The sequence below is a fragment of the Rhipicephalus sanguineus genome, chromosome 4 (genome assembly GCF_013339695.2).
Source record: "Rhipicephalus sanguineus isolate Rsan-2018 chromosome 4, BIME_Rsan_1.4, whole genome shotgun sequence".
NCBI classification, from domain to species: Eukaryota; Metazoa; Arthropoda; class Arachnida; order Ixodida; family Ixodidae; genus Rhipicephalus; species Rhipicephalus sanguineus.
The window spans coordinates 179,936,834-179,964,376 of NC_051179.1; the positions used below are offsets into that span (position 1 = coordinate 179,936,834).

Below are 27,543 nucleotides of genomic sequence, written 5' to 3' on the forward strand. Positions count from 1 at the left end.
GCTTGCTTGTTCCTTTTTTCTCTAGATGGCGCGAGCAGTCTGAAAGTCGAAAACACATTCATCGCTACCAAAATTATTGAAGGTTTTTATGTTTCCGTCTACGGCGCAGAGTTTCTTTTAAGTTGAAGATGGAGTTACTAATGGAGTTCCATACGAGAAAAAGAAAAAGCAGCGCTTGTTGCCAGACCGATAATGGCACCTTCGGCTAAATTTGTTGTGTTATTCCGCGCGAATCCGAATGCGAAAAAGAGCTTGGCATTTTCCGTCCGCGACGTCCGCGGACGAGGCACGGATGGCACAAATCCGTGACGCGGGGTCACGTGATGCGCCGTCCGCGGCGGAAAAGACGGATTCGGTCCGTCGTGTGGATACACCCTTAAAGGGCCCCTAAACCACTCAGAGGTCGAAATCTAGTTGTGGCGTTGCAGTTGTACACGAGTCTACAGCGAACGCTGGTGTAATTTGCACGCGGTTTCTCATTTCACTCTTTTCTTTGCTACGCTGCGTTCGTCGGCTCGTCTATCCACTCTTCGAGTGCCCTTCCTCGGCGTCCGAGCTGGAACCGCGAGAAGCGCGCGCATCTGCTAGCAGAAATCAGGCTCTTATTCGCACACTGACAGCGTTTCTTGCTCGCGACGTCCCCTAATTATACAGGTGACGTCACGACGACTGTTGTCGATAGAAGAAAGACACGGAGAGGAGCTGTCGAGCGCCTGTTGGTGGTTTAGTGGCCCTTTAAAAGTGATGTCACTGCCGCTCGGAAAGTTTTGTTGCGGTGGAAATGAGAGGAATGTTACAGAAGAGTTGAGATCTGGGCCAGTTGGTTCATGATACTTGACGAAAGCCAGCAAAAGAACGGGACACGAGAAAAGGCAGACACACACACCGCTGGAATGTTAGTCACATCGGCGGATACGAGCATGTTCTTGTCCCATAAACAAGTAATTACAGTCTTATTCTCGGAAACGGGTCAGAAAATGATTCCTAGCTTCACCCAACAGTGATGTGTAGGACGAACAATTGGTTGAAGCAAAAACACACGCAGATAGATTTATTTTGGTTGGACAAAATAATGCATGACTCAAAATTGTATTTCACACACTTATCGCAGCTTCTATTTACGTCATAAAGTTTTTCTGTTTTTTTTTTCGCGCGTTGAAAGGTGAAGCTTGGTGTTTATGCCGGCGCTGCCTTCTCTGCTACGCCTAATGCGGGGCGTTCCCTTGCCTTGTGATTTCGTGTCGTGATGCTGCTGTCTTGTTTATTGGCTGTCTTCAGCCCAAACCATGGAGTATTCCTCAGTGAGGAAGCTTTTCTTCCAGTGAGGCCGCGTTATGTCACTTTTAGAGAAGCCCTCCAAGAGTTTTTTTTTTTTTTTTTTTTTTAAGCACTGCATCACTACCGACCGCATCAACGAGTAGTGGCGCTCGCCAGATTTATTACGGGCGGAACTGACGCTTTGGAGCTCAGGCCTATGATTGGGTAAATGTAACGTTAGCAAATATCGTGGCATTGCATCAAAAAGGGAATATTATTGGGTTTTCTTTTTCTTTAGCATGATTTTGGACTGCATGCCGAATAGACCAAATCTTTCAGATTTTTCAGTCTGAAAACGGAAGGGCCGAGCGAAGAATACGTCGAACGCCACGGCAGTGGAAAAAACGCACGGGGGACGCTTCAGGCGCCGTTGTTTGAAGAAGCTGAAGGGAAAAAAATTGGCCGCGTATCTGCGTGCTTCGGTGCAAATGTCATCGAAAGACGATAGTCTGCTGCCGGCCGTACTACACAAATCTTGGTCTCATCCGCGGCCACCCGTGATGCTGTTCTCGTACCATTTTCATCCTGGCATGATGAATGCAATGGAGGTTCGTTTGAACAGATTTCATTTTACCGCATTATCACTGCTGGCATGCCAGAACCCAGGACCACTGCCAGGTGGCAGCACCATGTAGTTGGCAGAGGGCTTTTTCGTGCATAGCGTCACATTTTCAGCGCAGCCTAAGAAACACTAGGATCTTTAGAATTACGTATCTATGTACTTTCTAGTGACGCAACACACCACCTAATACTTACGTATCGATGTTGCGCCTCAGATATGCGTAATATTTCCTTTTTGATCGACAATGTTCACAAGTATGAACGCAGCTACCAGTTCAAGATGGCTGGGTGTTCAGCAAGTACTTAAATTGGCCGGGTGGCTGAATCTTGTGACAGACAGACAGACAGACAGACAGACAGACCAAAATTTCTGAGTTCAAGTATCCCAAGAAAGACTGTCGTCTTTAAGGTGGTAGGCCACTAAAAACAATTTTAGGAGCAGCCAGCGTTGAAATAACATTTCTTCAAAACAAGCATGTCTTATTTAACTTACCCAGCCATTTATAGTGCAAAATACAAATTATTTATTTTGGGGGGGAAGTGGTCTTTGTCAAAAATTTCATTAAAAGTGGTAGTCACGTCAGCCGTGATAAGGGACTAATGGGTGGCTTAACTCAGTAAAGACTTGGCCATTGTGTAACTAAAGGTTAGAGCTACGCAATGAACTAGGATAAATATTATGCAGTAAATATCAAGGAAGTAATCTTAAAAAAACGAAAAAGACGGGGGAAAAGAGCCAATTTAGACTAAACCTGTTTCCGAAATCTCCTGTGAATTCAAAAATATTCCATCAGTTTATTTTATTCAAGTTCACTGCACAGATATAAATGTTGTAAACTATTATACAACATTTCAGTTCGAAGTACACACTGAGAAAGAAGTTATGAAAGTTAGCGTCACATGATTTCGAGCAAATTCTTATTTTGAGAAAAACGCAAATAAAGCTTTCAGAGCTTGTAAGAGATGTGCGTCCCCCTTGTGGCCGTTTTTAGAGAGTTAAAAACAACTAGAAACACAGACTTATATTTAATGACATCCTCTTATGTAACAGTCAAAATAAAATTAATAAAGTAGTTTGAATATTAATAATATAGACGAAAGAACACTTACTTTCGAAAAAAAAAACACAATGTGGTTTCGGTTTTGCTATACGAGCATGGGTTATGGAAAACTTGCTGTAACTTGCAAACTAATGAAGATATGAGGCTAATTTTTGTTGCAACATATTTTTGAATGTTTGGACGTGCTCAAAAAACTAAAAATCGACCTCCTGCAAAAATTAGACTTTTGGAGGTGGCCTACCACCTTACAATCTAAGAGCGTTGATATAGACGCTGTCGCAAGAAGAGCACTACAACTACAAAGCATGATAAAGACGTTTGCGAGCTGCCTCGTTTCGCACGCGCACTTCACTCTTGAAGCACCACGTTGTTTGTTGCTGTCTCAGCGGTGTCATCAATACGTTGGAAATATCGGGCAAAATGAATTGTTTCTAGAAACGTTGGCGCACAATGACACGCAAGATTCCCGTACGGAGGAGTTTTCAGCTCATGCCATTCGCCGCGCTTTGCAACGATAGTGGCAAGTGAAATGTGGTTACGTGACCTGGCGGAGATCGTGTTGAGGGTAGGCGTCCTTTATATTGTGTTTTGAATTTTCTAGGCTCAATAACTGCGGACTGCGTGCTCCTATGGCTGCCATTCTTGCTGCACCAATCTCTTCGGCCTTCTGTCTACGCAACCCGCAAGTAAAAAATATAAAACAATGAGGTTTTGAAGAGTGTTGGAGGGACCTTTAAAGCTTCCTTGCTGAGGGATCCTCCGTGAAGGTTTCCTTGGCGCTTCTTCAGCATTTCCTCGGTGTAGGTTGCTTCAGCCGCATTCATGCGTACACCGCTACTGACCACGAATTAGCGCTCCGCCTCACTGCTGGTCTGGCCTGGTTGGTACATCATTCGGAAGGGAACAAAGAGCGTTAGAGATGGCTCAATGAAAGAACGACAGACAGCGTGCGCGCTATCGCCCGCGTGGGGCGGAGAAACGTAAGGATAGCGAGCAGATTATATGCAGTCAATCGCAAAAAACAAGAGCTCGATTGTCGTCGTTTTCTATAGGCCTGCATGGTATTGAATGCTCTCGAACCGGTCTGCTGGCGGCCAGCGCAGCAGCTGTGGTCGAGACTAATCCGGCTCTCTGGCGCTGTTTTCTGCTAGGACCCCGTCCGTCGTGTCAGAAGTAGGATCGTCCGCATAGGAGTTGTACGCGTCCACGACAAATCCGGATTCGGTCCACCGTCTGAATGAACCAGAGCTCAGCTCATGGGTACAGGTACGACGGGCTCCCGTTGTCCCATCGACGCCAGGATCCACGCGTCTGCGTCAGCAACTTCTCCCCGCTAAGTACTGTACAAGAATTGACAGCTGAGCTAATTGGCAGTAGTTCTTTATAGAAAGCAGCGCGACTTCAGTTGCGAATTAAGGGCTCTCGTTTGTCTTTCTGTCTTCGCTTGTCCGTGTCATTATTTGCGCATTTTTCTTTATATTTAGCTCCCCCGAAAATACCACTGGAGTGTGTGTATTTATCCTTATCGCTGATCGTTCTCAAGCAGATTTAGTTTGACGGCAGACTTAGCATTCGTAGGTTATCGGCGTACTAAAAAAATTACACCATCTTTCGCTAAAGGGGACCATGAGGCGATGCGAAGCCGGAACACTTGCACGATCGCGTTCCGTTGGCGTTCATTGGGCATGCTACCGACCTCGCGTCGTGGAACGCGAAGTGGAACGCTACGCGCGTCGGATCTTCCATCTAGCCTGGCCGTTAATTCTCACAGGGCGAGCGGGGAACGCGGTCGATAGGCGGGCGAGAGGGGGGCAGGGTAGGAGAGGAGAGAGAAGGGGAGGGGACGCGCATGCGCTCGAGCTCATCGCGTCGTTGCGCAGGAGAGAATTTCGGCATGTCTAGCCCGCGTTTCAGAGGAAAAGTGGAAAGGGGGATGGGTATGGGAGAGGGTATGTGGAGAGGGGGAGGGGACAGGGTATGTGGAGGGGGAAGGGGAGAGGGTATGTGGAGAGGGGAAGGAGAGAGGAGGTGTGTGGAGAGGGTACGCGCATGCGCAGTAAGGGCGGTCACGCCGCACACCACCACCACCACCACCACCGGATTGAGCTCCGCCTAAAGGTACTTCGCATCTAAAAATTTGATTATGAGGGACGTCCTAGTGGGGCGCTCCGGAAATTTCGACCACCTGGGGTTCTTTAACGCGCACCTAAATCTAAGTACACGGGCCGCAAACATTTTCGCCTCGAACGAAAACGCAGCGGCCGCGGGCGGCATTCGATCCCGCGACCTCTGGGTCAGCAGTCGAGCGCCATAACCACTACACCCCCGAGGTTTTGGGACGTTAAACCCCAGATATTATTATTATTAAAGAAAATTTGAGCAACCTCTACCGCTGCGGCACCTGGCATCGCAGTGTTTGACAATGCGCTATAAGGCCAAGCCTCCGAGATTTGACACGCCGGCAGGTTCTGCTCCGGCGGTCTGATTCGCCATGCTCCGCAGTAGAGCTGTGCACGGGCCGTATTTCCGAGCCCGAGCCCGGCCCGGGCCCGCTGACTTTGTCGAAGGCCCGCCCGAGCCCGACGGCAAAGGGCTGCGAGCCCGCCCGGCCCGGCCCGACGTACGAAAACACAATCCCGGGCCGGGCCCGGAACGGCCCGGCTTTTTGAAGGTTCGCTGCGAAAACAAAACATCGTTTTCCGGTAATTGGCATTTTATTGGGCATATCAAATATGATCATACGACGAACAGTCTCTGTTACACAGATTACAAATTGTCGTGCAAAAATAGCAAGCAGTCCAACGATTCCGGGATCAACGAAGTGCGGCGCTTTTGCATTATGTAGCCCGCCGAACTGAAGTTACGTTCGCTGCTTGCACTCGTCGCCGGAATTGCTCATATCTTTTTTGACAGCCTGGCAAGCTTGGCAATTTTCTTTGCATCGCATACCTGCGACAGCGCGGCACTTTTGCTATACAGGTAGACTGCCTCATGCCAGCAACAATGGAGTTCGCTCGCCAAAGCCGTCACGTGTATGGGGTATGCCCATGCAAGCGTCAGTTTGCACGAAGGCGATCTACGTCGAGTCGCTCGTCGCTGTCGCGTGCATTTTCACTCATATGGGATTTGGCCTTAAATCTAACGCGAACAGTCGCGTGGCGCCGTCACTAGCTCAGGTGGTGTTACTTCTATGTTTGTCGGAGTGCAACAGAGGCAGTGCTTTACCTGCTCCCCTTTTGTTTAAAGCAGCGAATGGAAAGGAAAAGCGGTAAAGGGCGGTCGCGGAAAAGGCGCTGTATGCGTGCTGGAAAACAATTGCCGCTCATTCTATATATTTCGGGCTTGAGTCGGGCTTTGCGCCAGGCCCGAGCCCGGCCCGATAAAACTCCAAGTAGCCCGAGCCCGGCCCGGGCCCGCGCTGAAAGTACGTCGGCCCGCCCGAGCCCGGCCCGCGGGCCGGGTCGGGCTCGGGCTTTCGGGCTACCCGGAGCCCGTGCACACCTCTACTCCGCAGCATAAAACCGCAATGCGCAGCGCGCTCCCGGCTCCCCGAGTTACCCGAGTGGTTGCTGTTAGCCGAGGCGTGCTAGAACCTCTGAAACTTCGTAAAGACACACTTTGAAGAAAGCGCGCCTCCTCTCTTTTCTCCTTCTTGCCGCAGTCTCCGACCGTGGCGCCGCGTCGCTATTGGCCAATAGGTGTCACGTGGGACCGCGCGCAGAGATCGGTTGTCTACAATAGCTCTCGACTGCCATCTTTGGTCCAGATCTCTCCGTGCGCTGGCGGAGATCGCATGTGTCGCGTGTACGCGTACTTGCTGCGGCGTGTGCATTGTGCTACAGCGTAACTTTGAGTACAAGGGAAGCCGAAACAGGTTTAACGACGTAAAACTCCTCGCGACACGTTCAGTAGACGCGACGAGTTACGCAGGCATATGATTGCTCCAAATTGAGAAATTCAGGCCAATATCTTCGACTGGAGTTATAGTACCTCAGTGTAGCACGTCTCAAGGTTTCCGCAATTTGCTGTGAGTTATAACATCGCACACAGGCTAAATTTCACAAAGGACGTCGCCGTTTCCCTTCGATGCTCTAACACAGCTTCTGTGGGATCTTTACTTTGTATCAACAATAGACTTTCTGATTTATATGGATCAAAGCAGTGGTTATACTACGTGCGCCTAGCATTACAACAGACAGACAGACAGACAGACAGACAGACAGACAGACAGACAGACAGACAGACAGACAGACAGACAGACAGACAGACAGACAGGCAGACAGACAGACAGACAGACAGATAGATAGATAGATAGATAGATAGATAGATAGATAGATAGATAGATAGATAGATAGATAGATAGATAGATAGATAGATAGATAGATAGATAGATAGATAGATAGATAGATAGATAGATAGATAGATAGATAGATAGATAGATAGATAGATAGATAGATAGATAGATAGATAGATAAAAACGCTCAAAGTGCCTTTGGTTCGCAAAGAAATGCTTCGCATTTAAGAGCAGCGCCTGGCTTGGCACTTGGACAGGTGACGACAGACATCAGGATTCCTCCAGTTTTCTACCCACAATAGATTTACGTTTGTGTTCTCTTCTCTCCAGGCTGGTGTACAAAAGCGGTATGCCGTACGCGTGCAAGATTGTGTCCAAGGAACTGACATCGGCTGTCTACCGCGCCAAGTTCCTGCCCCGTGAGCTGAAAATTGTCGCTACCCTTCGACATCCGCACATTACCTGCGTCAACGAAATCATTGATCTGCCGTCAAAAGTATTCATCATCATGGAGTTGGCCACCGGCGGGGATCTTCTAGAGAAAATTTTGGTATTGTAAAAGCCAGCATCAACATGTGCCCCTAATTAGGAAAAACGATAAGATTTAGGGGCAGTCATTTCATTTTTTTTTGTTGGATGTTTTGTACTCGCAACTCGGGCATATTTATTTCGGATAAGCGACTCCTTGATTAATGATAAAATAAAGCTAGCTTTTCGGCCCCAGAAAAAATGGTATAAGGCTGAGTGAAATTGTTGATAGGACGCCAGCATCAGCCGCTTACATAATTCCAGCATATATGCTACTAATAGGGGATCGATGGATGGATGCTATGAGCGTCCCCTTTATAACGGGGCGGTGACGTGCGCCACCAGGCTCGACAAGAAGAAGCAAGAAAACTTCTTTCTTTCTTTAAGTTGGCATATTACCTTGTCTACTTAAGACTAATTCCATCTTACCATAGAAGAAAAAAAAACAAATTCACAGCCCAGCATTCTGCCCCTTGCGGCAGAACGACCTCATATTTCCCAGTATTCATGTTTGTCCTTTCTCTCTTCTTCTCTGCCACCACTACTCTAACCGTTTCTTACTTAATTCCATCGCGGAGGTGTTCAGCTTTCCATTGTTGTCCGTAAAACCCAAAGCTTCATGTAGGCTCCTGCCCAAACACGCACCTGTGTGGCAAGGACGTAGCCAGGAATTTTTTTCGAGGGGGGGGGGTGTTCAACCATACTTTATTACGTTGGTGCGTGCGTTTGTATGTGCGCGTGTATATATCCGCAAGCAAAACTGAAAAATTTCGGGGGGGTTTCAACCCCCCCCCCCCTGGCTACGCCCCTGCTGTGTGGATATCTCCACATTCAATCAGAAGAAAATGTACAGCGCCATCTGTCTACGAGCCCATAAGCTCGATCCGCCGTGTTTTGCTGGGCGCGAAAACGAAAGGAGTCGCGTATTGTAGCCATTCAGGCGCTAGCTGCTGGTTTTTTATCTTTGTTCTGCGATGACTTCCCAATGCTTCGTGCGCTGTTCAGGCAACGAGGGAAGCCTGACGATGCCGAGAACGGTAACACTAATTTTAATCAAATTTATCAATTACCTGAACTAGGAAAAAGAAAGTACCGGCGCGAAGTTGTTTCGCCAACAAGATGGCACAGTTGTCTGGTTCGGAAATGACCGACACGCGCAAAAGCCATCTTCATCTTCAGTTCATATTCTCCGTGCAATTTAGTTGCTCGCCTGCAACATAAGCCAAACTTGCAGAGCAATATTATGACTGTAAAATTCACCCTTCAATATTGCGACACCTGCATTTTAAAACAGACTGCCGACGTCGCACACGCGCCAGAGAGCAATAATCAGCATTAGCTTGCCGGTCTTGCAGACCGAAGAAAGCAATAATTAACGTATATAAAGGCGTGTAAGCAGTGCTACAGACAATGCTGCGCGCGTCCGTAGAAACTCAGTGCCGCCACACGAGACCCGAACGGCGCAAAAATCCCAACATACATCTCCTTGGAAGCTTTGCAGGGCAGTGCGCGCCGAAGTACGTATAGTCCACATGCTTCGTCTGCCCTTCGCTTTACAGCCCCCTCTCCCTCCCATTTTATTTTTATTTTGCTGTGTTCGGTCAGCGTGCCATGCGAACACGGAGCTAAGACTTACGGAGCCGTAGAGTAGATGGACATGTTTGTTCGGTAGATAATCGCGCTCATCTTTCCGCTGATCGTGGGCTCCCGTTTGCTGTTCGCAATAGCGAACGGTAATGCGCGACGCCGCCGTGGGATGCGAAAGCGAAGAGCGCAATATTTTAAAAAGATATGTCAATGAACGGACATGTATAGCGTTAAAAAAAACAGACAGACAATAATAAACCCACGCGACAAATTACGACCACAAGGTGTCATAAACAACCAGTGTGTAGTAAAGGAGCATTACTCGGCCGCTCCCTTTCTATACAGCTGAAACGCGCGTTCAGTATTTTTGTTTGGGTTGCGGCGTACCGCTCGTGCAAGTGTCCATGCCTTGTATTTCGAGAAAGCTATGACACTCGCTATTGCGTAGGATGTAGAGATACTTGCGGCTGAAGAAATGAGCCGACGAAAGCAGCACAGAGTTGGACGGGTCGTGCAGAGACAACAAAGTGTCGATATCTGACGAGTGTTTATGATCCACGCTTGTATAAAATCACAGTGGGAATTACAATGGAGATGCATTGCAGTCATGAATTCCGTGTCATGCCGTTCGGTCTTTGCAACACGCCCGCAACATTCGAGCGCATGATGGACAACATTTTGCGAGGTCTTAAGTGGAAAACATGCCTCTGCTACCTAGACGACGTGGTTGTATTTTCATCAGATTTTCCTACGCACCTCCGTAGGCTAGAGGAAGTGCTTCAGTGCCTAACTGACGCTGGCCTTCAGCTCAACCTGAATAAATGCCGCTTTGGCGCAAGGCAGCTCACCATCCTTGGCCATGTTGTATCCAAAGACGGTATTCTTCCCGACACCGCCAAGCTTCGGGCAGTTGCTGACTTTCCTAAACCTGCGTCTCTCAAAGAACTTCGTAGCTTCCTTGGCCTCTGTTCCTATTTTCGCCGCTTCATCCGGAACTTTGCGACCATCACCGCTCCCTTGAATCAGCTCCTACGAAGCGACTCGAAAAGTTACGCTTGGACGCCCGCTTGTGACAATGCTTTTCAAGAGTTGCGCCATCTGCTCACCTCACCGCCAATCCTGCGTCATTTCGACCCTACTGCTCCGACTGAGGTCCACACCGACGCCAGCGGTGTTGGACTCGGCGCCGTGCTCGCGCAGCGTAAATCTGGATTCCAAGAGTACGTCGTCGCATACGCAAGCCGCACCCTCACTAAAGCAGAGACCAATTATTCTGTTACAGAGAAGGAATGTTTGGTCATAATTTGGGCTCTTGGTAAATTTCGACCTTATCTGTATGGCCGCCCCTTCGACGTAGTCACAGACCACCATGCGCTTTGTTGGTTATCCACGTTGAAGGACCCCTCCGGCCGATTATCTCGCTGGGCTTTGCGGTTGTAGGATTTCGATATGCGCGTTGTCTACAGGTCGGGCCGCCGCCACACCGATGCCGACGCCCTATCACGCTCGCCTGTGTCAACCGACAGCACTGCCTGCCTATCTGCCGTGGACGAAGTACTTTCGTTCCCAGCTGACTGCGACATGGCGTCGGAGCAACGCAAGGATGCCTGGATCAGCGCTCTGCTCCGATTCCTTTCCAAGCCGTCGACTTTTCCTTCAGCTCCTAGGGCCTTGCGTCGTCAAGCTACTCACTTTGAGATCCGTAATGGCCTCCTCTATCGCAGGAACTACATGTCTGACGGCCGCAAGTGGTTGCTGGTGATACCTCGACATCTTCGAGCTAAAATATGTTCAGCCTTTCACGCTTACCCACAGTGTGCACATGCGGGCGTCTTCAAAACATACACACGACTTTCCTCGAGGTTCTATTGGCGAGGCATGTACACCTTTGTGCGCAAGTACATTCGGCCATGCCCACAGTGCCAACGACGCAAAGCTCCTACCCCGCACGTCTCTGGTACGCTCCAGCCAATACCGTGCCCGGCCAGGCCGTTCGACCGAATTGGCATTTACTTGTATGGACCTCTTCCATTCACGGCTTCCGGAAACCGCTGGGTCGTCGCCGTCGACCACTTGACACGATACGCAGAAACAGCCGCTCTGCCTGCTGCCACCCAGCACCTCGACCAAAAATATAATAAAAACACTGGGGACAGCAAGATGTACAGTAGGGACAGCAAAAACAGTAGGGACAGCAAGATGTACAGGCGCAGGCAGCGTTTCAGCAAACACAGGCAGGGCATCTCTAGCTCGTGCCTCGAGCAGAGCTGGCGATGTGGCTGCAGCGCTGGGCATTCCTCTTCGCTACAAAGTGTAAGTTTATCTTAGAAGTTTGACAGTCACATCTCCTCTACAAAAAACACTTTTCATGAACGCCTGCCTCAGATCGAAAGCGCACTCCAATGGAGAACGGCAGTTCGGGTTTGCGAAGCGGTGCGCCTCTTGCAGCTGCCGTCCTGATGAGTTTTTAAGCGCGCAGAAGGAGCAACATATATGCATGGTGATCAACAGACATTTATTCACACATGTGAACACACGCCAGCAGTTCCGGAATAATTATGTCATAAAGGAATACCTAAACATCTGAAAATACCATAGCCAACATCTAAAACGATCCCACAGCCACCGCATTTCTGAATAAAGGCAGGAAAATCCTGATCGAGAATGGGGGCAGGCGAAGAGTTACAATGTATTTGCTGTTATTCACGGCACATTCACAATAAATATTTAAAGAGCTAGAACGCGAAGAAAATAGAAATAAGGATTAACGGAGAATATCTTAGCTACTCGCGTTTTGCGAACGACATCGCGCTTTTCAGCAGTGACGGTGACGAATCACGAAAAATATAGTGCATATGTAAACGAAACAAGCGTTAAGGTAAGATTAAAGAAGGACCCGGAGAAAACAAAAATACTGTTAGGCGGCCCGACGAAAAAGCGTGATTAAGAGTGGCAACCAGACTAGAAGAATATGTGTACGCTTGCGCTAATTACTAGCAAAGGAGCCCCCCCCCCCCCCCCCCGCTTTCGATGTTTATCAAATTCACAAAAAAAGAAAGTTGGGTTGGCTCGGAAACGTTAGGCATTCGCAACCCATGCCTGGCAATTAAATTACCGCTATCCGTTAAGCGAAAATTACGCTTATTTCAGGGATAACTTACGGGCCGAAAACATAAACTACTGCACGCAACCTGAAAAACATCGCGTGTGGTGCCACAAGATCCCATGAGCTCAACATCTAAACACGGTAGACAGGCACGTACGCTCTGCTAATCTCAAGGTAAGAATGTAACGGAAAGGAATCGCGCATGAAAACCTCTCACGTGTGCCCGTTCGATCGGTAAGAACACGAGCGAATAAAAATTGCGAGCGCACCATAGTAGCTGAATGCACGAAAAAGGATGGTTAGTCGCAAATGCGCCATAAGAAGACAACAAACCTGATGAGGCTTAAGAGCAGTCAACACGTGGCCTTATATGAGGTGAGCGAGCCCAATATGGAAGCATTGTTCCACTGCTCGCTGCGCTGATCTCTGCCAAAAACAATGCCGGAATCCTGCCGCGTATCCACCTCGCACACGATTTTGACATTCCGCCACCCATGGCCACACACCGACACTTCTTGAAGAATGCTGCTGGCCGGAGCGAACAAACCTGCTCCCGCAGCAACGATTAGGCCCATGCCTCCGTCGGGACGGCTACCCTAGTGATCACCTTTCATGGCCTGGAATCACTCATCAGAAGGCCGGCCGAAGGAGGCTATGAGAGATACGCTTCATTATGTCCAGGACTGTCGCCTAATTCCTGCGTGCGTGTCACTTGCATTGGCGACACTTAGTTCGAGGCGGCTTGTGCGCACTAGCGATTTTTGATAGCTTGACCACGTAGGGCGAGCACCGAGAAATCAGATTGTTTCGGTCCTCATTGGGGCGTTATTCTGAAAATCCTGCAGTAGTATTACAGCTGACAATGATAATGATGCACGCGATAACGCTAGAATAACCGTGGTGATATGTCCTGTATGACGTATGTGAGGCTGTTGAGCGAAGTGGGACTACTGCTGCTTAAATGTTTAAATATTTGCGTTGGTCAGCCTCGCGTAATTCCGATTTCGAGCATGCTAGTGGCAGCAAAGGGAAAGCAGCGCTCGACGTCGACAAGAGTGTCAGTGACGGCCGTAAGAATGGTGAGAGGGCTAAGAGCGCATCGCGATGCTGCAAACTTTGAGCTATATGTGTTCGCCAATGACATAGGCCAACCGCTGATAAAAACCTGGCTTTGCCGGCAGTGGTCGTATGCCAAGCAAACCACGTCGTGAAGGTGCAGTCGTACATTCTAGGAAGTGTAAAGTGGGGGTAGGTAAAGCACGTTCACCACCTCTGGCCCTTTCCTTCGCGTCTCTCATGAATTACATATTGCTGTTTTGTTGTACGCCATGTATTCAGGCGCCTATGTCTCACATTATGCACACCTATTGCTCCATTTAGTTGTTCGTTGTGCACGCTCATATCTATTATTTTTGTTGATTTAAGTGCCTTCAAGTTGCATTCATTATTCCCAAGGCATTCAACGCCTGCCTTTGCTAAGCTGACCAGTGCTATTGGAAAATATGTAAATTAGAAACCGCGGTATTGACGGTACCTTATTTGTTAAGGAGATATTTTTGAGCACTCATGATTAGATAATGTTCCCCTTCACTGCATAAATGAGATCAAATGGGAATTATCTGGGGCGCGAGGTTCGCTTTAGAATGAGAGATGGCCTCGACTGCTGCTGTATTTATAGTGCCATAAAATATTGCATTATTTGTGCAGAAAGTGAAGCGGTTCAAAGAGAAGAGGGCGTCCCGATACTTTATGGAGATGGCCAGCGCCTTGGCCTACCTACACTACAAGGACATTGCCCATAGGGACCTCAAGTGCGAGAACATCCTACTCACTTCAACAAACCGAGTAAAGTTGGCCGACTTCAGCTTCGCACGTTACTGCAGTGAGAATGCCTTCGTGCGCTTTTGACATAGTTGCCTAAATTTATGGAAAAAAGTGCTACACCCTGAGAGCCAGAGCCAGCACTACGAGAGCAAGGCATCCGTGTTAATCCTGCCTGAATTTTCGCAATTTTTGTGAAGTGCACAGCTACCCGTGGAACTAACTGTTTTCTTTGAACCAGAGCAAAATAACTGCGAGCTCCGTTACAGCCAGGTGCACTTTCGAGTTCACAAAATGCATGCGCCGAAGTAGCATGCACTAGCGCTGGCCTTATTCAGAGTGTCTCGGCTAATTGAGACCAGGTTATGAAAAAGATGTGTTTAATAAACCTGCCAACTGTAGACTTGCGGTATGCATATTACTTTTTTATTGTCTATATACACTGCAATCTAGCATAGCAAGATATTGCAAGAGTGAGTGCATGCATACAACAAAAATACAATATGAATGAATCCGGCAGATCCCACGCACTGTGGGAATCAATGTAATGCGAAGCAGCCAGCAGAGAGCTGCATACATCGCCTTGTTTCTCTTTGAGCAAACTGAAGTCTTTCATGTCATGATATCTAGTTCACTATATATCCCATGTTTGTCATACGTGCATGCACGAAACGATCTTTTATATCCTGCATTGTATACTCTGGTATATACAATGCATGACCTGTCATTTATGTTCGTCACGGACTCATGTCATGCCATACCAATTTTGGTGTATATCCAGTTAACAAAAAGACCGGAAGCGCACAAAGACAGTGTCATGTAAATCATGCCGTACATGACATGCATGTTGTGATCTGTGCACTAGGACCTGTCATTTATGATCGTCATACAGTCACGCCACGCAATACCAGTTTCGGTGTGTATCAAGCTAGGGAAACTGCCGCGAGCAGACCATTAACATGGCGTGCAAATCATGCTCTACACGACATGCATGTCATGATTGGCATGTAACCACCTGCCATTAGTGTTCATCGTACAGTCGAGTCGCGCGATACCAATATCGGGGTATGTCAAGCTAGCGAAACAGCCACGAGCAGACCATGAGCGTGGCATCTAAATTCTGCTGTGCATGACATGCATACCATGATTTGCGCCTTAGGACCAGTCATTTGTGTTCGCCATACAGGAATGTCTCGTCGCACCAATTTTGGTATATATGCACCTAAGTAAACGGCCGCAAGCGCCCGGCGATCATGTCATATAAATCATGGTGTACGTGGCATGCGTGCAATGATTGTCATGTTACCACATGTCATTTATGTTTGCCGTACAGTGATGTCACGCAATACCAATTTTGATGTATATGAAGCTAGCGAAACGGCCGCGAGCGCACCATGAGTATGGCATGAAAATCATGCTGTACATGACATCTATGTCATGATTTACATGTTACCACCTGTGATATATGTTCTCCTGCAGTCACGTCATGCAATGCAAAATTTTGTACATGTCAAGATAGCGAAACGACCGCAAATGCACAATGTGCGGGGCATTTATGTCATGGCGTACATGACGTAATGATTTTAATGTTACCGCCTGTCATTTATGTTCGCCATTCAGTATTCAGAAATGTCTTGTCACACCAATTTTGGTATGTATAGATCCAATTAAGCGGCCGCGAGCGCCCCGAGACCATGTCATGTAAATCATGCTGTACATGGCATGCGTGTCATGATTTTCACCTGTCATTTATGTTTGTCGTGCACTCTTCACGCCATACTAATTTTGGTATATTTCAAGTTAACGAAACAGCCGCTAGAGCACCAACACCAGGACATGCAAGTCATGCCGTTCATGACATGTATATCATAATTTCATGTTATGACCTGACATTTATCTTCGTTATTCAGCCATGTTATGCCATACGAATTTTGCTATACATCCCATTAACGAAACGGCCAGGAGAGCTCAAAGTCGTAGGCAGATAGATAGATAGATAGATAGATAGATAGATAGATAGATAGATAGATAGATAGATAGATAGATAGATAGATAGATAGATAGATAGATAGATAGATAGATAGATAGATAGATAGATAGATAGATAGATAGATAGATAGATAGATAGATAGATAGATAGATAGATAGATAGATAGATAGATATTCTCAAAGTCGCAGAAATTCGCTAAGAAATGCTTCGCATTTAAAAACTACCCCCACGCTGCACTTAGTGAAAACAGTTCGGTGACTGGTTTTGCAGGCTGAATTGCGGTCACCGCCTGCGATACGGGCGCGAAGGTCAGATATATTGCAGGGGGCCTAAGTTCCCATTAAACTTGCGACACTCGTTTTAGCCCGTGAGACTTCTTGTGAAAGTAGGGCATCACCTCAGTATTCCTTGTCTCATCCAGTGACCGGGCACGTGTTTTTTTTTTTCATCTTTCTGGCCAACGTTTCACCAACCGACCACAAAATTGGTGACAGGCTGTCAGCCGATCCACCTGCTCCATCAGGATTTCCTGCATGACGTGCGGATAACTTTTGTTAAGGGCATTCATGAAACACAGATTCGCAATTCTCCGTTTCACCAACTTCGAGTGTCGGATTCGAAAGGCAGAAGTGCCTTTTTAGACCTCGGGGCGCACTTCCAACATACGTGTCCGTCATGTCAAAAGGATATTTCTAAGTATATAAACCTAGTGGTCTTGCATGCAGGAACTTCTTTAGTAAATACCATATTCTTTGAGTAGGCTCTAAAAACATCGAAAATTTCATCTGCCACATGAGGTAGCTGGTCAGTAGGTGAAAGATTAAAAAAGATTAAGAAATCATCAACGCATCTATACACCTTGATGACATGTGCGTGATGAAGTGCTTGCTTTAGTGCTGGATCAAATTTGGCGTAAAACACCGAACACAGTACTCGCGCGACGCTCGACCCAATACATATAACCTGTTTGGCTGAAGAGAATTGTGGAGCTTAAGTACACCCTGAGAAGCTCCAGGAAGGACTGACGAAATTCTGCAATTGTTCTGAAGCGCAACAGTCTCGCTTTTTTCAATTACTTCCCGCACTGCTTCCAAAAGGTCATCCTGGGCTGTGGAATAGAACATGTCCTCAACGCTTATTTCCTGGAAGGGGGCCGATAAGTTCAGCGCTGTGGTGTGTGCATCGGGTCTTGTGCTGCACCGATTTTGAGCCACATTTTCTTGACTAAGGCTGACAGACCTACACATAGGGGCTTGTGAGGTTTGGCTCTAAGGTCTTGAGGTACGTAGATGACTACCTTATTTTTGTTGACGCTCTCAATTTCAGCCACAGGATAGTAGATATGTTGACGGTCTTCAAGAAAGAAAGGCTCGACCTGAAGTTTTTTTTTTTAAACCCCCAGACACCAGACCATCCAGTTCCTCAACGTGCATCTCGTGGTAGGCGGTTCGCACATTTGTTAAAAATACATGCCCCATCCATCAAAAGCCCTGCTTGACTTCCGCTCCGCGCATTATAAGCTGGTAAAAAATGTGATTGCTTTTTCTTGCATCCGGCCAGCGCTGACCAAACTATGCCAGCATTTAATGCACGCGAGGGCATTAGACCAAGTGTAAAGCTGCGTGAGGCCAGCTAAATGAAAAGAACATCGCCACTGCGAGCCAGAATTGTCTGAAGCTTATCAAAGCAAGAACGTATGGTGAACTCAATGCTCAGGCGGAGAACAGAAAGAAATATGCCATCATACCCTATATGCACGGACTTTCTCATCGACCGAAGATATGGCCTCTCGATGCACTGTTGACGTCGTTTACAATGCCAAGAATAAACTCAGTTCCATATACCCAGATCTTCACAAACGCCTGCGTAACGAGGGATAGCCGAGGCAGACAACACGTAACACTAATCGCAGTATGCCTTTTCTGTCCTCCGTGAGCAACGTGTTTTAAATGCGAATGCATTTCTTAGTCGGGGGCATGTCAGGCGTCTGTTGGTGTCCGCGCGCCGGCAGGTGTTATCTCTCCGCTCCCACTCCCTCTCCCATAGCAACAGCTGCGGGCGCGCGCGCTTATCCTCGCCCCTAGCAACCGGAGCAGGTGGTGCAGGTGGAGTAGCGGAGAGTGAGTGGAGAGGAGGAGCGCGCTCTGGCGTGTGAGGGCGCTCGCATCGCGGGAGCTCGGCGGAGCTCCCGCGTGTGTGGAGAGAGTGTAGGAGAGGGTAGGTGCAGTGCTTCGCCGCTCCTTCTCTCGCCGTTCGCTCTCTCTCCTCCCTGCGCCCCACTCTCCCGTCCGCTCGCTCGCATGTATATATAAATGGAGTGAAGCGCGCGCCTCACTCTCGACCGTTCGCTGGCTGGGCGCCTCTCAAGGCGATGGCAGATCCTCGTCTCGTCATTAATTTACGCCATTAAAATTACTACGCCGTGTACTCTCGACGCAAGAAATGCATTCGCATTTCCTCACGATTCCCTTTTTGGTCATTGCTACGTAGGCCAGACTGGCCGCTGCCTGGATGTTAGGGAAAGGGGCACCACGGCTTCCTAAAAGGTGGCCCCTATTCACACCTGACGCGTCACTGTCGACAGTGCGGGTTCAATCCCAAACTCAACAAAACCACCGTTCTGTTCCGGCACCGAAACGGGCTAACGAGAGAAATAATCGAAGCTTGCCATATGCAGAGAAATGCTTCCACGTGCATCAGCCAGCCGTCTATTAACCTACTAAATAGTGTATTGGCTTATCTCGATAAGTCTTTGGCACTGGGAATAGAGTAGAGGCAGCCACGCACACGCTTGGCATGATCTAGTTGTTTTCACCACAGTTGTTTCACTTTATTTTTGTGACCCTCATGCGCAGAAGGTAGCCTTTTTTTACGTTTTTGTTACTGATTTTATTTTTGATGTGATACTTTTTCATCAATTGTTAGTCGGTTGTTTCACGTATGCTTTTCCGTCTTGCTGTTCCCTTTGGTACGTGATAAAACCTGGCCAATTTCTGTGAGTAAAGTTTAGTTTGAAGTGGTGCACTCTTGTCTAGTTATGGTGTATTTTGTGTGTTTTGCGCTTCCAAGTACATTCATGGATCGGTACAAACTTTCCCAACTTTCTGTTCTCCTTAGCGAAAAAAGTATAGACATTTAAAAAAAAAGATCTATATCAGGAAATTATACACAGCTCATCAGTGCACGCACTTTGGCAATTGCTCAAAAATTCATCACTGGGCAACTCACGCTGGAAGCCCGCAAGACCATTCCAAATATCAATATTATGAGGAAAAAATGAAAGCTTAAAGCAATCAATGGATGATTTCAAAGGAATTATGTTAAGGTGGTGACTTCTTCTTGCGAGTCGAGAAGAAAGGTTTGTGAAAACAATCGGTGCATATGATAAATGCTTCCCAACGAGCAATTTAATGCAGCAGGACACCACGGCCGCAAGTACGTCTGTGCGCCAAATGTTTTAGCTGTAACTTGTTAGCATGTAATGTCGGTGAAAAATAGTGATGGTAACGATTACATATCAATCTAATGGCTTTTTTTCTGAATATACGCCAGCATATTTATATCTTTGCCACGATGTGGTGACCACACGACGGGCGCGTACTCAAGTAGAGGCCTTATTAGCGATCTGTATGGCACTAGCCTACACTCGTTAGTTGCGTCTCGGAGGTTTCTCTTAATTAAGGTAACCCCTCTTAATGTATATTTAAAGCAGCATTTTACCATCCCTAAGAGTTATAAATATCTTTATTTGGTGAGTTTTTTTATTTATTGCTTGAATCACTAAGACATTGGAAGTCCAAGTAAGGCGGAGGTCTAGGGGAAGACGAAAGTTTTAAGAGGAGAAAAATCCTTGGCTGCCGCTGGAGCCAACGTTTCGACCAGAAGACCAGGCTCTGTCAAGACAGCAACTGCTCTCCTTAGCACTGTGTACGTGTGCACCTTCGTCCTCTCACCAGCGAGGGCAGGGTACTGTGAAAAAAACTCACACCATCTCCCGCTAAAGGGGACCATGAGGCGATGCGAAGCGGTGTTTCGGCATGTAGAGCCCGCGTTCTAGAGGTGGAGTGGTGAGAGGAAAGGGAGGAGGGCAAGTGGAGAGGGGGAAAGGAGAGGGGAAAGAAAAAGAGAAGGAGGAAAGGGAAGGGGACAGGTGATGTGGAGAGGGGAAGGGGAGAGGGGAAAGAGGGAGGGGAGTGGAGAGGGGGAGGGAAGGGGACAGGTGATGTGCAGAGGGGAAGGGGAGAGGGGGAAAGGGAGAGGGGAGTGGGGAGGGGAAGCGGAGAGGGTTTGCGCATGCGCAGTAAGGGTGGTCACGCGGCACACCACCACCACCACCGGATTGAACTCCGCCGTAAGATGCTTCACATCTAAAAGACGGGTGACACAGCAGGTGGCTATTTAGATATCCCGCCAATCGGGAGAGCAAGCGGGAGAAATCCTAGACAAAAGAAAGAAAACAAGGAGGGGGGACAGGTATCGGCAATGTAAACGGGTTTTGTGTGCATAGACGGGGTGCATGTGGTTGCCAGTGCAGTACTGCTACTCATTCGTTGCGCGTATCACATAGTGGCGGTTGTTACTTCCAGAGCAAATAGTTGTAGGCCTGGTGCATGGTAGTTTGGCTAATACTACATCGATAAAACATTCTTGGTGACAGCCTGGTTTCCATTCACTGAGTACAGGTTTAATGCGTAAACATTGCTACTCTCCTTGGTGTTTCATTTAAAATGTCATTTGTAAGTCAGTGCTTTGTGAATTGCTTCAAGCCCATCCCCCAAGGCCATCTTTATTGTGGATATAGTATTTCACCCGGTCGACCACCTGACTTAGCGCGCTGGACACACGGGTCTTTGCATTGAACGGTCCTGGCCTTTATCCGCGAAACTGAACTCTTTCTTTTATTTTACCTTATGGCGTAAAAAAAATTTCATCTCGCGCGCTTCGCTGCACATTCGTCGGTTTTCTGGTTTCGGTGGAATGAGTGCACTTACACTAGTGATGCAGAACTATCGGTAAATTGACTATCGATAGTATCGAGAGTTTCTTTGAAACTATCGATAGTGTAAACAAACTATCGATAGTACTACTATCGATAAACTATCGATAGTCGAATCGGTAGTACCATTGGTAATATTAGTTGCGATATTACTGCCACGCGTGTTTATTGCTTTGTTTCGATGTATTCGGGTTTCACCCACAGACTGTTAGCTGCGTTTGACGCAGACCGCGCCGCAATGTTTGAGAAGTTTCGCGATTGTTTGACATTTTATGCTTACGCGCCGGACGTGAATATTCAAGTTTATTCGAGAGCTTACGCGAGCAATAGCAATAACACTGGAAGGTTTGATGACTGATGTATAAAAGACGAAGCGTTCTACCTATTGTCAGATTACTCGACGGCCGGCGACTGTTCTCGATGCTATCACTGCGCAGCGTGTATCGCTTGTATTCTGAGTTTTGATTTTCTGGGCACAAGTTCGACCAAAAAAAGAGCTTTGTATTTTCCAGTCTTGCTGCAGCGTTCTTCACCGTCAGAACCACGTGACGAACTATCCATAGTGGCGCGAATAACGATGCTGTTGCTGGCTGGCCAAATTGCCAAAATATTTGGGATAACCTACTCTCAGCTTCGCTTAATTTATGAGGAAATTTTTATCGAGAGAAATTATTTACGCAGTGAAAATGGCGGCATATGTCCATGAATAAATGAATATTTAAAAGCAACCAGTTACATCTTACAATTAACAAACTTAGTTCTTGATCATTTTTTCATTTTGCAATCATCAAATACAATATAAAACTGAAGACGCGCAGTTCCACCCCATGTAACGGCTTTCTTTCCGCTGCAGCTTAATAGCTTGACTGTATGACCATGTGTCAGCGAAGCACTCTGGTGAATAACGCAAGCATGTCAACTTCCTTGTCCTTCAGCCTGCTCCTCCGGCTACACTATGTAGTATGAGCGCGGGGAACCAAATTTATTCTGCAATGAATTCGCGCTGTTGATTTTAAACTATCGATAGCACTATCGATAGTATCTTTTACCATCGATAGTTCGATAGTGACTCAGCTATCGATAGTATCGATAGTACCATCGATAGTTCTGCATCACTAACTTACACATGCCAGTGTGCTCACTATGTGGTCTGTGAGGTGCTTACGCTCAGACTTGAAATTCAGGGCTTTTGTAGCACCTACGTAAACTGTAATAGTAACTGCCTTCTTCAGATTTCCCGTTACAACCTCACGCCCGGCTTTTTGTTTTCGTTAGCTGCACAACTTCCTTTGCTCAGCGTGTACCCGCAGCCTGGTAATTGCGGTTCGTTCAGTGTCTGGCAGAGAGGCCTACTTGGCAACGCAGCTTCTGACGAAAAGGCCACGTCAGCACTATTTGCCAAACATATATCAATATGCAGCAAAAGGGGGAGTTTGGCTAGTTGGTTCGGGTTCATTTCGAAACAGCGCAAAAGACGAAAGACACAGAAGACTTCGCCAAAAATAAGCTGAACAGCCTTGCGTGCCAGAAGTGATAAGCTGTTCCCAGGTGTGAATGTGTCGTCTAGCAGAATTTGCACAGTCAAGCACCGCACGCAATTTTTTCTTTGCCAAAGCAATCTCGTATGTTCCATTCTGTTGTCATGCGGTAAGGTTTATGTCGGGCAAACGGGGCGCAGCCGCAACATTCGCCTGCGTGAGCACCATAGCTCTTGAAAGGGTACGCCGTACTCCCATTTGACTGCCCACTGTGCTGCTTGTGGGTGCTGCCCGGAATTCTGCCGCACGACCACCGTTTTTGGCCACAATGATTCCCGCATAAGGGAGATAGCTGAAGCATTCTCTAACTGCAAAATGGCTACACGTCTGTTAGTACACCGTCTATTGCGTTGCCTGTAGTCTTTTCACGTGCATAGGTTGCGCGCGCACATTTTGTTATTATGTTTCTTCGCTTTCTTTTTCTGTTTTGCTTGAATAAAGCACTCAGTTACAGCGCTTGTGTTGTTAAATCTTCTTCTGTGCCTTTCGTCTTTCGCGCTGTTCCGAAATGGATATATCAATACACCCACAAGAGCTGCAGATCGCAAGTCTTTCTTACATCGTGATATAACAAAGTGTTGGCAAAGGGTGTCTAATAAGCAACGAACGATCAAAGTGAATTTCAGAGAACGGGATACCTGAGAAAACAAGGCAAAAAGAAGTACTGTTTTCTTGATTAGGAGTAGGGCTCACTCACAACACTCAGTCTGCTACTAACTGGATGTTACCTTCCAATTGTCTGTGACTGCTGCAATAGACTTCTGCATGTTCTCCTCGAAAGTCGAGAATGAGAGCGACAGAGGAAAGAAAACAAAAACACTTGACCTCATCTTCCACTTCAGATGAATACAGTTCTTCCTCTTAAGGCTTTTATTTAAACAGTGCTGTTCTCGTCATTCCATTAGTTGTAAAGTTTCCAGAAGCAAGCAACACCCCATGACTCACTCGGCTGTGCTAATTGTAGTGGAATATCGACGTAATAGTGACAATGCAATCACAGTTGTAGACCACCTACCCAAAAGTCAAGAGATCTGCGGAAATACTACGCTACAGAAATAGCGCTGTCATACTAATCCTTCACCGCTTCCTTTGGTCGCCATAACACTCACTATTCACAGTCATTATTTTATTGAGTACATATTTTATACCGCACACGTACAGCCGTCTCACGTCCAAGGTCATATACGAGTATATACCATTATCTAACGTCCGCAGTAATAATTTACTTGAACCTTGCAATTTCTCACCAAAAAGTATAGCTCTCTATCGCCATTTCCGACCCATTCACCAGAAAACGCTATGCATTATTACTTTGAAGCACTGTGCGCCTAAAATTTTTTAAACGCTAGAAGTTGCATGCACACGTGCAATAACACTACAAGTTATTTCTTTGTTGACATCCAAGTTTTCAGAAGGAGTTCATTCTTCATTGCCATCCTGCATAAGCGCCACAAATGACACGCTGGCAGTTATCAATTCAGCATATTGTGCGTACAGCTCCAGAGTGTTTCTAATTAATCGCTTGAACATAGACTAATTATTAGAAAAATTTCACTTCCTGCTTAGTGCACACGATGCTAATTGAGATAAAGCCCACTAGCTTAAGAGCGATATCAGTGATATTCGTGAACATGCAACATCATTACGTGCTTATGTTTTAAAACTTGAAGTATGGCCAAAGTGCGTTGGAGGGCTCGTTGGCTGTTGATAGTAAGTTTGAACAGCATGACTGGAAGCAGAGAGACTAGAACACGCGCGCGCGCGCACACACACACAGCACTGACGGCAACGTTTTGCTATTTCCTATCGACGAGGCGAGGCTTTGAAGATTAAATCTTTTGCATAAATTCACTGCTTCATTCAGAAGTTGCCTCAGCGAAATGTCGTCAGGCGCATTGAACACGGCGAAAACAGTATCTGAAGCCTTTGTCAAGTACACGGACTTTTGAATTACCGCGAAACCACTTTCTTTGTCCGCGGAAGACGGTGCCAAAGAATTATCCTTCATATACAACTAAAGTTTTCCGCCGGATGGACGGGAGCGCAAGAGGACGTCCACGCCTTCAGATACGCACCTATCAACTATAATACAGTCGCAGAGACAGTTCGGCTAGTTGCTGCAATCAACTATTTAGGAGCGTCTATGAAGGCGTGCACGTCATGTTGCGCTCCCGTCCTTCCGTAGCCTTGCCCGGTCCATATCAAATAGCAAAAAAGTAGCAGTCAGCGCGGTGTATGCATGCATGTGTGTGTGTACGTGTGTTCTACTCTGTCCGCGTCCAGTCGCGCTGTTCAAACTTATAACTTCACGTATGCCCATATACTGAAAACGATTTATTACAAATAGCTGAACTCTTGAATTTCTTCTTGTTAATGCACAAAGTGCTGGATATATACAAAAATTACGAATGGTTATCCCAGCGTTCACACTGACCTATTGCAGCGGGAGAAAGTGGCAACCCGAAGGAGCTGAGCGCCACATTCTGCGGTAGTGAAGCATACGCGCCTCCCGAAGTGCTGCAGGGTGTTCGGTACCGGCCAAAGAAGGCAGACGTGTGGTCACTAGGCGTCATACTTTTTGTCATGGTCACCGGGCTCCTTCCGTACGAGTCAGAGTGCGTGCCCCACCAAGTTCGTCTGCAGATGACGCGCACTCTTCGCTTTCCGCAGGTATAACCAATAGAGTTTGCTAAGTATCGTGTGCTGAACGCATGTACTCAAGAGAGAATGACCAGTAAAGAAAGCATAACTTGCCTTGCATTGCGACATTGCCTTGATCCGTATATTTCCAATGTCCTGCACTATTCCGGCTTACACGCTAACGTACTACGGCCTGATGTCACTGTGCATCAGTGTCTCTGAGATCTGCTCTCTTTTCTGACGTCCTTTTATTTCCAAAGTATATTAGACGAACACGTATGTTTTGGTGTCGCAAGAATATTATGCGTGAAGCAGAGCAGCAATGAAAGCGGTCATATTTCCGTAGAAGTGTGAAAACAACTCAGAAAAATTTCGCTACATGACGTGGACGAATAAAGATCAAGCGCATGACGCGAGCGTATTTGTATCTATGAAATCAGTCGTCGCGCAGCTTAACAAATTAATCGTATTTTTGCATACATGCATGCGTTTAAATTACAGTCTTTTTCTCCCCCAATTTCAGTCTCGTGTAGGCCTAAACATTTCTTTCTACGGTGTATCGCACACTTCTTAGATCTCATTTCATTCGCGATTTCTCATATTTAAAGTGCCATATTCATAACCTTTATAACCTGTTTATATAACCACCCGAACCATTGTCGATTCTCTACAGTTGGTGTGTGTCACGCACGAGCGGCCAACAACTACCACGACCCACGATGCCCTGTGCAGCCCCTCTGTTGGTCCGCGTCGTATAGCACAATTATTTTTCGTGTGCATAACGAAATTGGCCAGTTGCGACATTTTGAGGAAAAGCAATCGATGGTGATAGCTGTATGCGTACCACGTTTCCGCGTGTTGGATATTAGCAGATCTACTAACAATAAATTCGGATGTAGTCGAAACAGACATTTGGCGAGGGCTTATGAGACGAGCACGCATTCTCGCAGAATAGCATGCGCCGCCACAGCAATATAAAATATTGCCGGGGCTGCTCACGCCGCCCGCGAGGCTGAGTGCGGTTGTGTGACGTCGAGCCTTTCATCGTGGCGCATCCAACATTTCCTCACGTTTTTCATAGATGCTTGAACCTCTGCCACACTTCGAGCATTTCATCGTGCTGTGTTCTAATGTACTTGATACTGTGCCACACTTCGCCACTTAATATCGTCAAAGGTTTGTCCTGGCATTGAGAAACTACATTCGAGGACTGTGATGCAAGTTCTTTTTCTTTTTACTACAGCTCTTTTTACGACGTGAACGTCGGAGAGCTTTATCAAGGACAAAGCCGTTGGTTTCAACACACACAAAAAAAAAACTTTTAATAAACCATTAGAGCGGAAAGAAAATCTACATAACACTAAACACTGAACAAAAGGTTCATTGCACACGGTAAAAGATTCTTAGCAATAAACAAAACACAAGTTCAAAGTTTTAAGCTAAGCGTTACAGTTGAGGCGCGGTTCAGCAGCGGAGCGGGGAAGAATATGAGCTCGGTCGTTTCACCAACTAGCGTAGGCTTGACAGGTTGAGTTGGAGGGTCTGGCTGGCGTTGACGAGAGAACGGTGGATGCTCGACGACGCACTACGAGGCCAAGATTAGCCCGAGGAAGTGGCTCGATACAAGACTCTGGCCCGTAGCCCAACTTCCGTTGCTTTGCCTGCGCCGGGATCAGCAGGCCTTGCCCTCGAACTCACGAACCGTTGTAGTTCGCCCTCCCTTGACGCCGCGGTCCGAAGGCCCCGGCCGGATGAAGTGCTGAACGCTCGGGTCCGCAACCCGACTGCCCGTCTTCAGCGCCCGGCTACCGCCTTTCTGTCTCATTCGCTTCGAACTGCCAACTCCCTTGTCCTCCAGGGTTTCCTCGACCTCAGGCACACTTGTTTCGTTCTGATTGGTGTTGAGGAGCTTCGTGTATTTTCGTGTATAAGGAGCTTCGTGTATAAGGAGCTTGAGGAGCTTCGTGTATAACTCGACAGGAAGGAGCGTGACTTGGGTGACGTTGACAGGTGTCCTGTTTCGACTACCCAAACGAATCATCGGCAAGGGCACTTCGATTGCTTTCCAACTTTTCTGAAGAGGGTCGCCTCACATTAGCTAACC

General features: G+C 47.2%; 1 protein-coding gene across 1 annotated transcript; it reads left to right on the forward strand.

Annotated features, from left to right (window-relative positions):
• The first annotated feature begins 7,582 nt into the window (after positions 1-7,582).
• LOC119389143 (testis-specific serine/threonine-protein kinase 1-like) lies at positions 7,583-25,552 on the forward strand. The gene is made up of 3 exons (XM_037656377.2): positions 7,583-7,783; positions 14,162-14,336; positions 25,243-25,552. Exons 1-3 carry the CDS (start codon positions 7,583-7,585, stop codon positions 25,473-25,475), a joined length of 609 nt encoding a protein of 202 aa, XP_037512305.1. The 3' UTR covers positions 25,476-25,552.
• Positions 25,553-27,543: the final 1,991 nt, after the last annotated feature.

Coding starts and splice junctions, on each gene's coding strand:
- LOC119389143 (XM_037656377.2), top strand. CDS start 7,583: ATGCCGTACGCGTGCAAGATTGTGTCCAAGGAACTGACATCGGCTGTC. Junction 7,784..14,161: donor ATCTTCTAGAGAAAATTTTG/GTATTGTAAAAG, acceptor TTATTTGTGCAG/AAAGTGAAGCGGTTCAAAGA. Junction 14,337..25,242: donor CAGCTTCGCACGTTACTGCA/GTGAGAATGCCT, acceptor GACCTATTGCAG/CGGGAGAAAGTGGCAACCCG.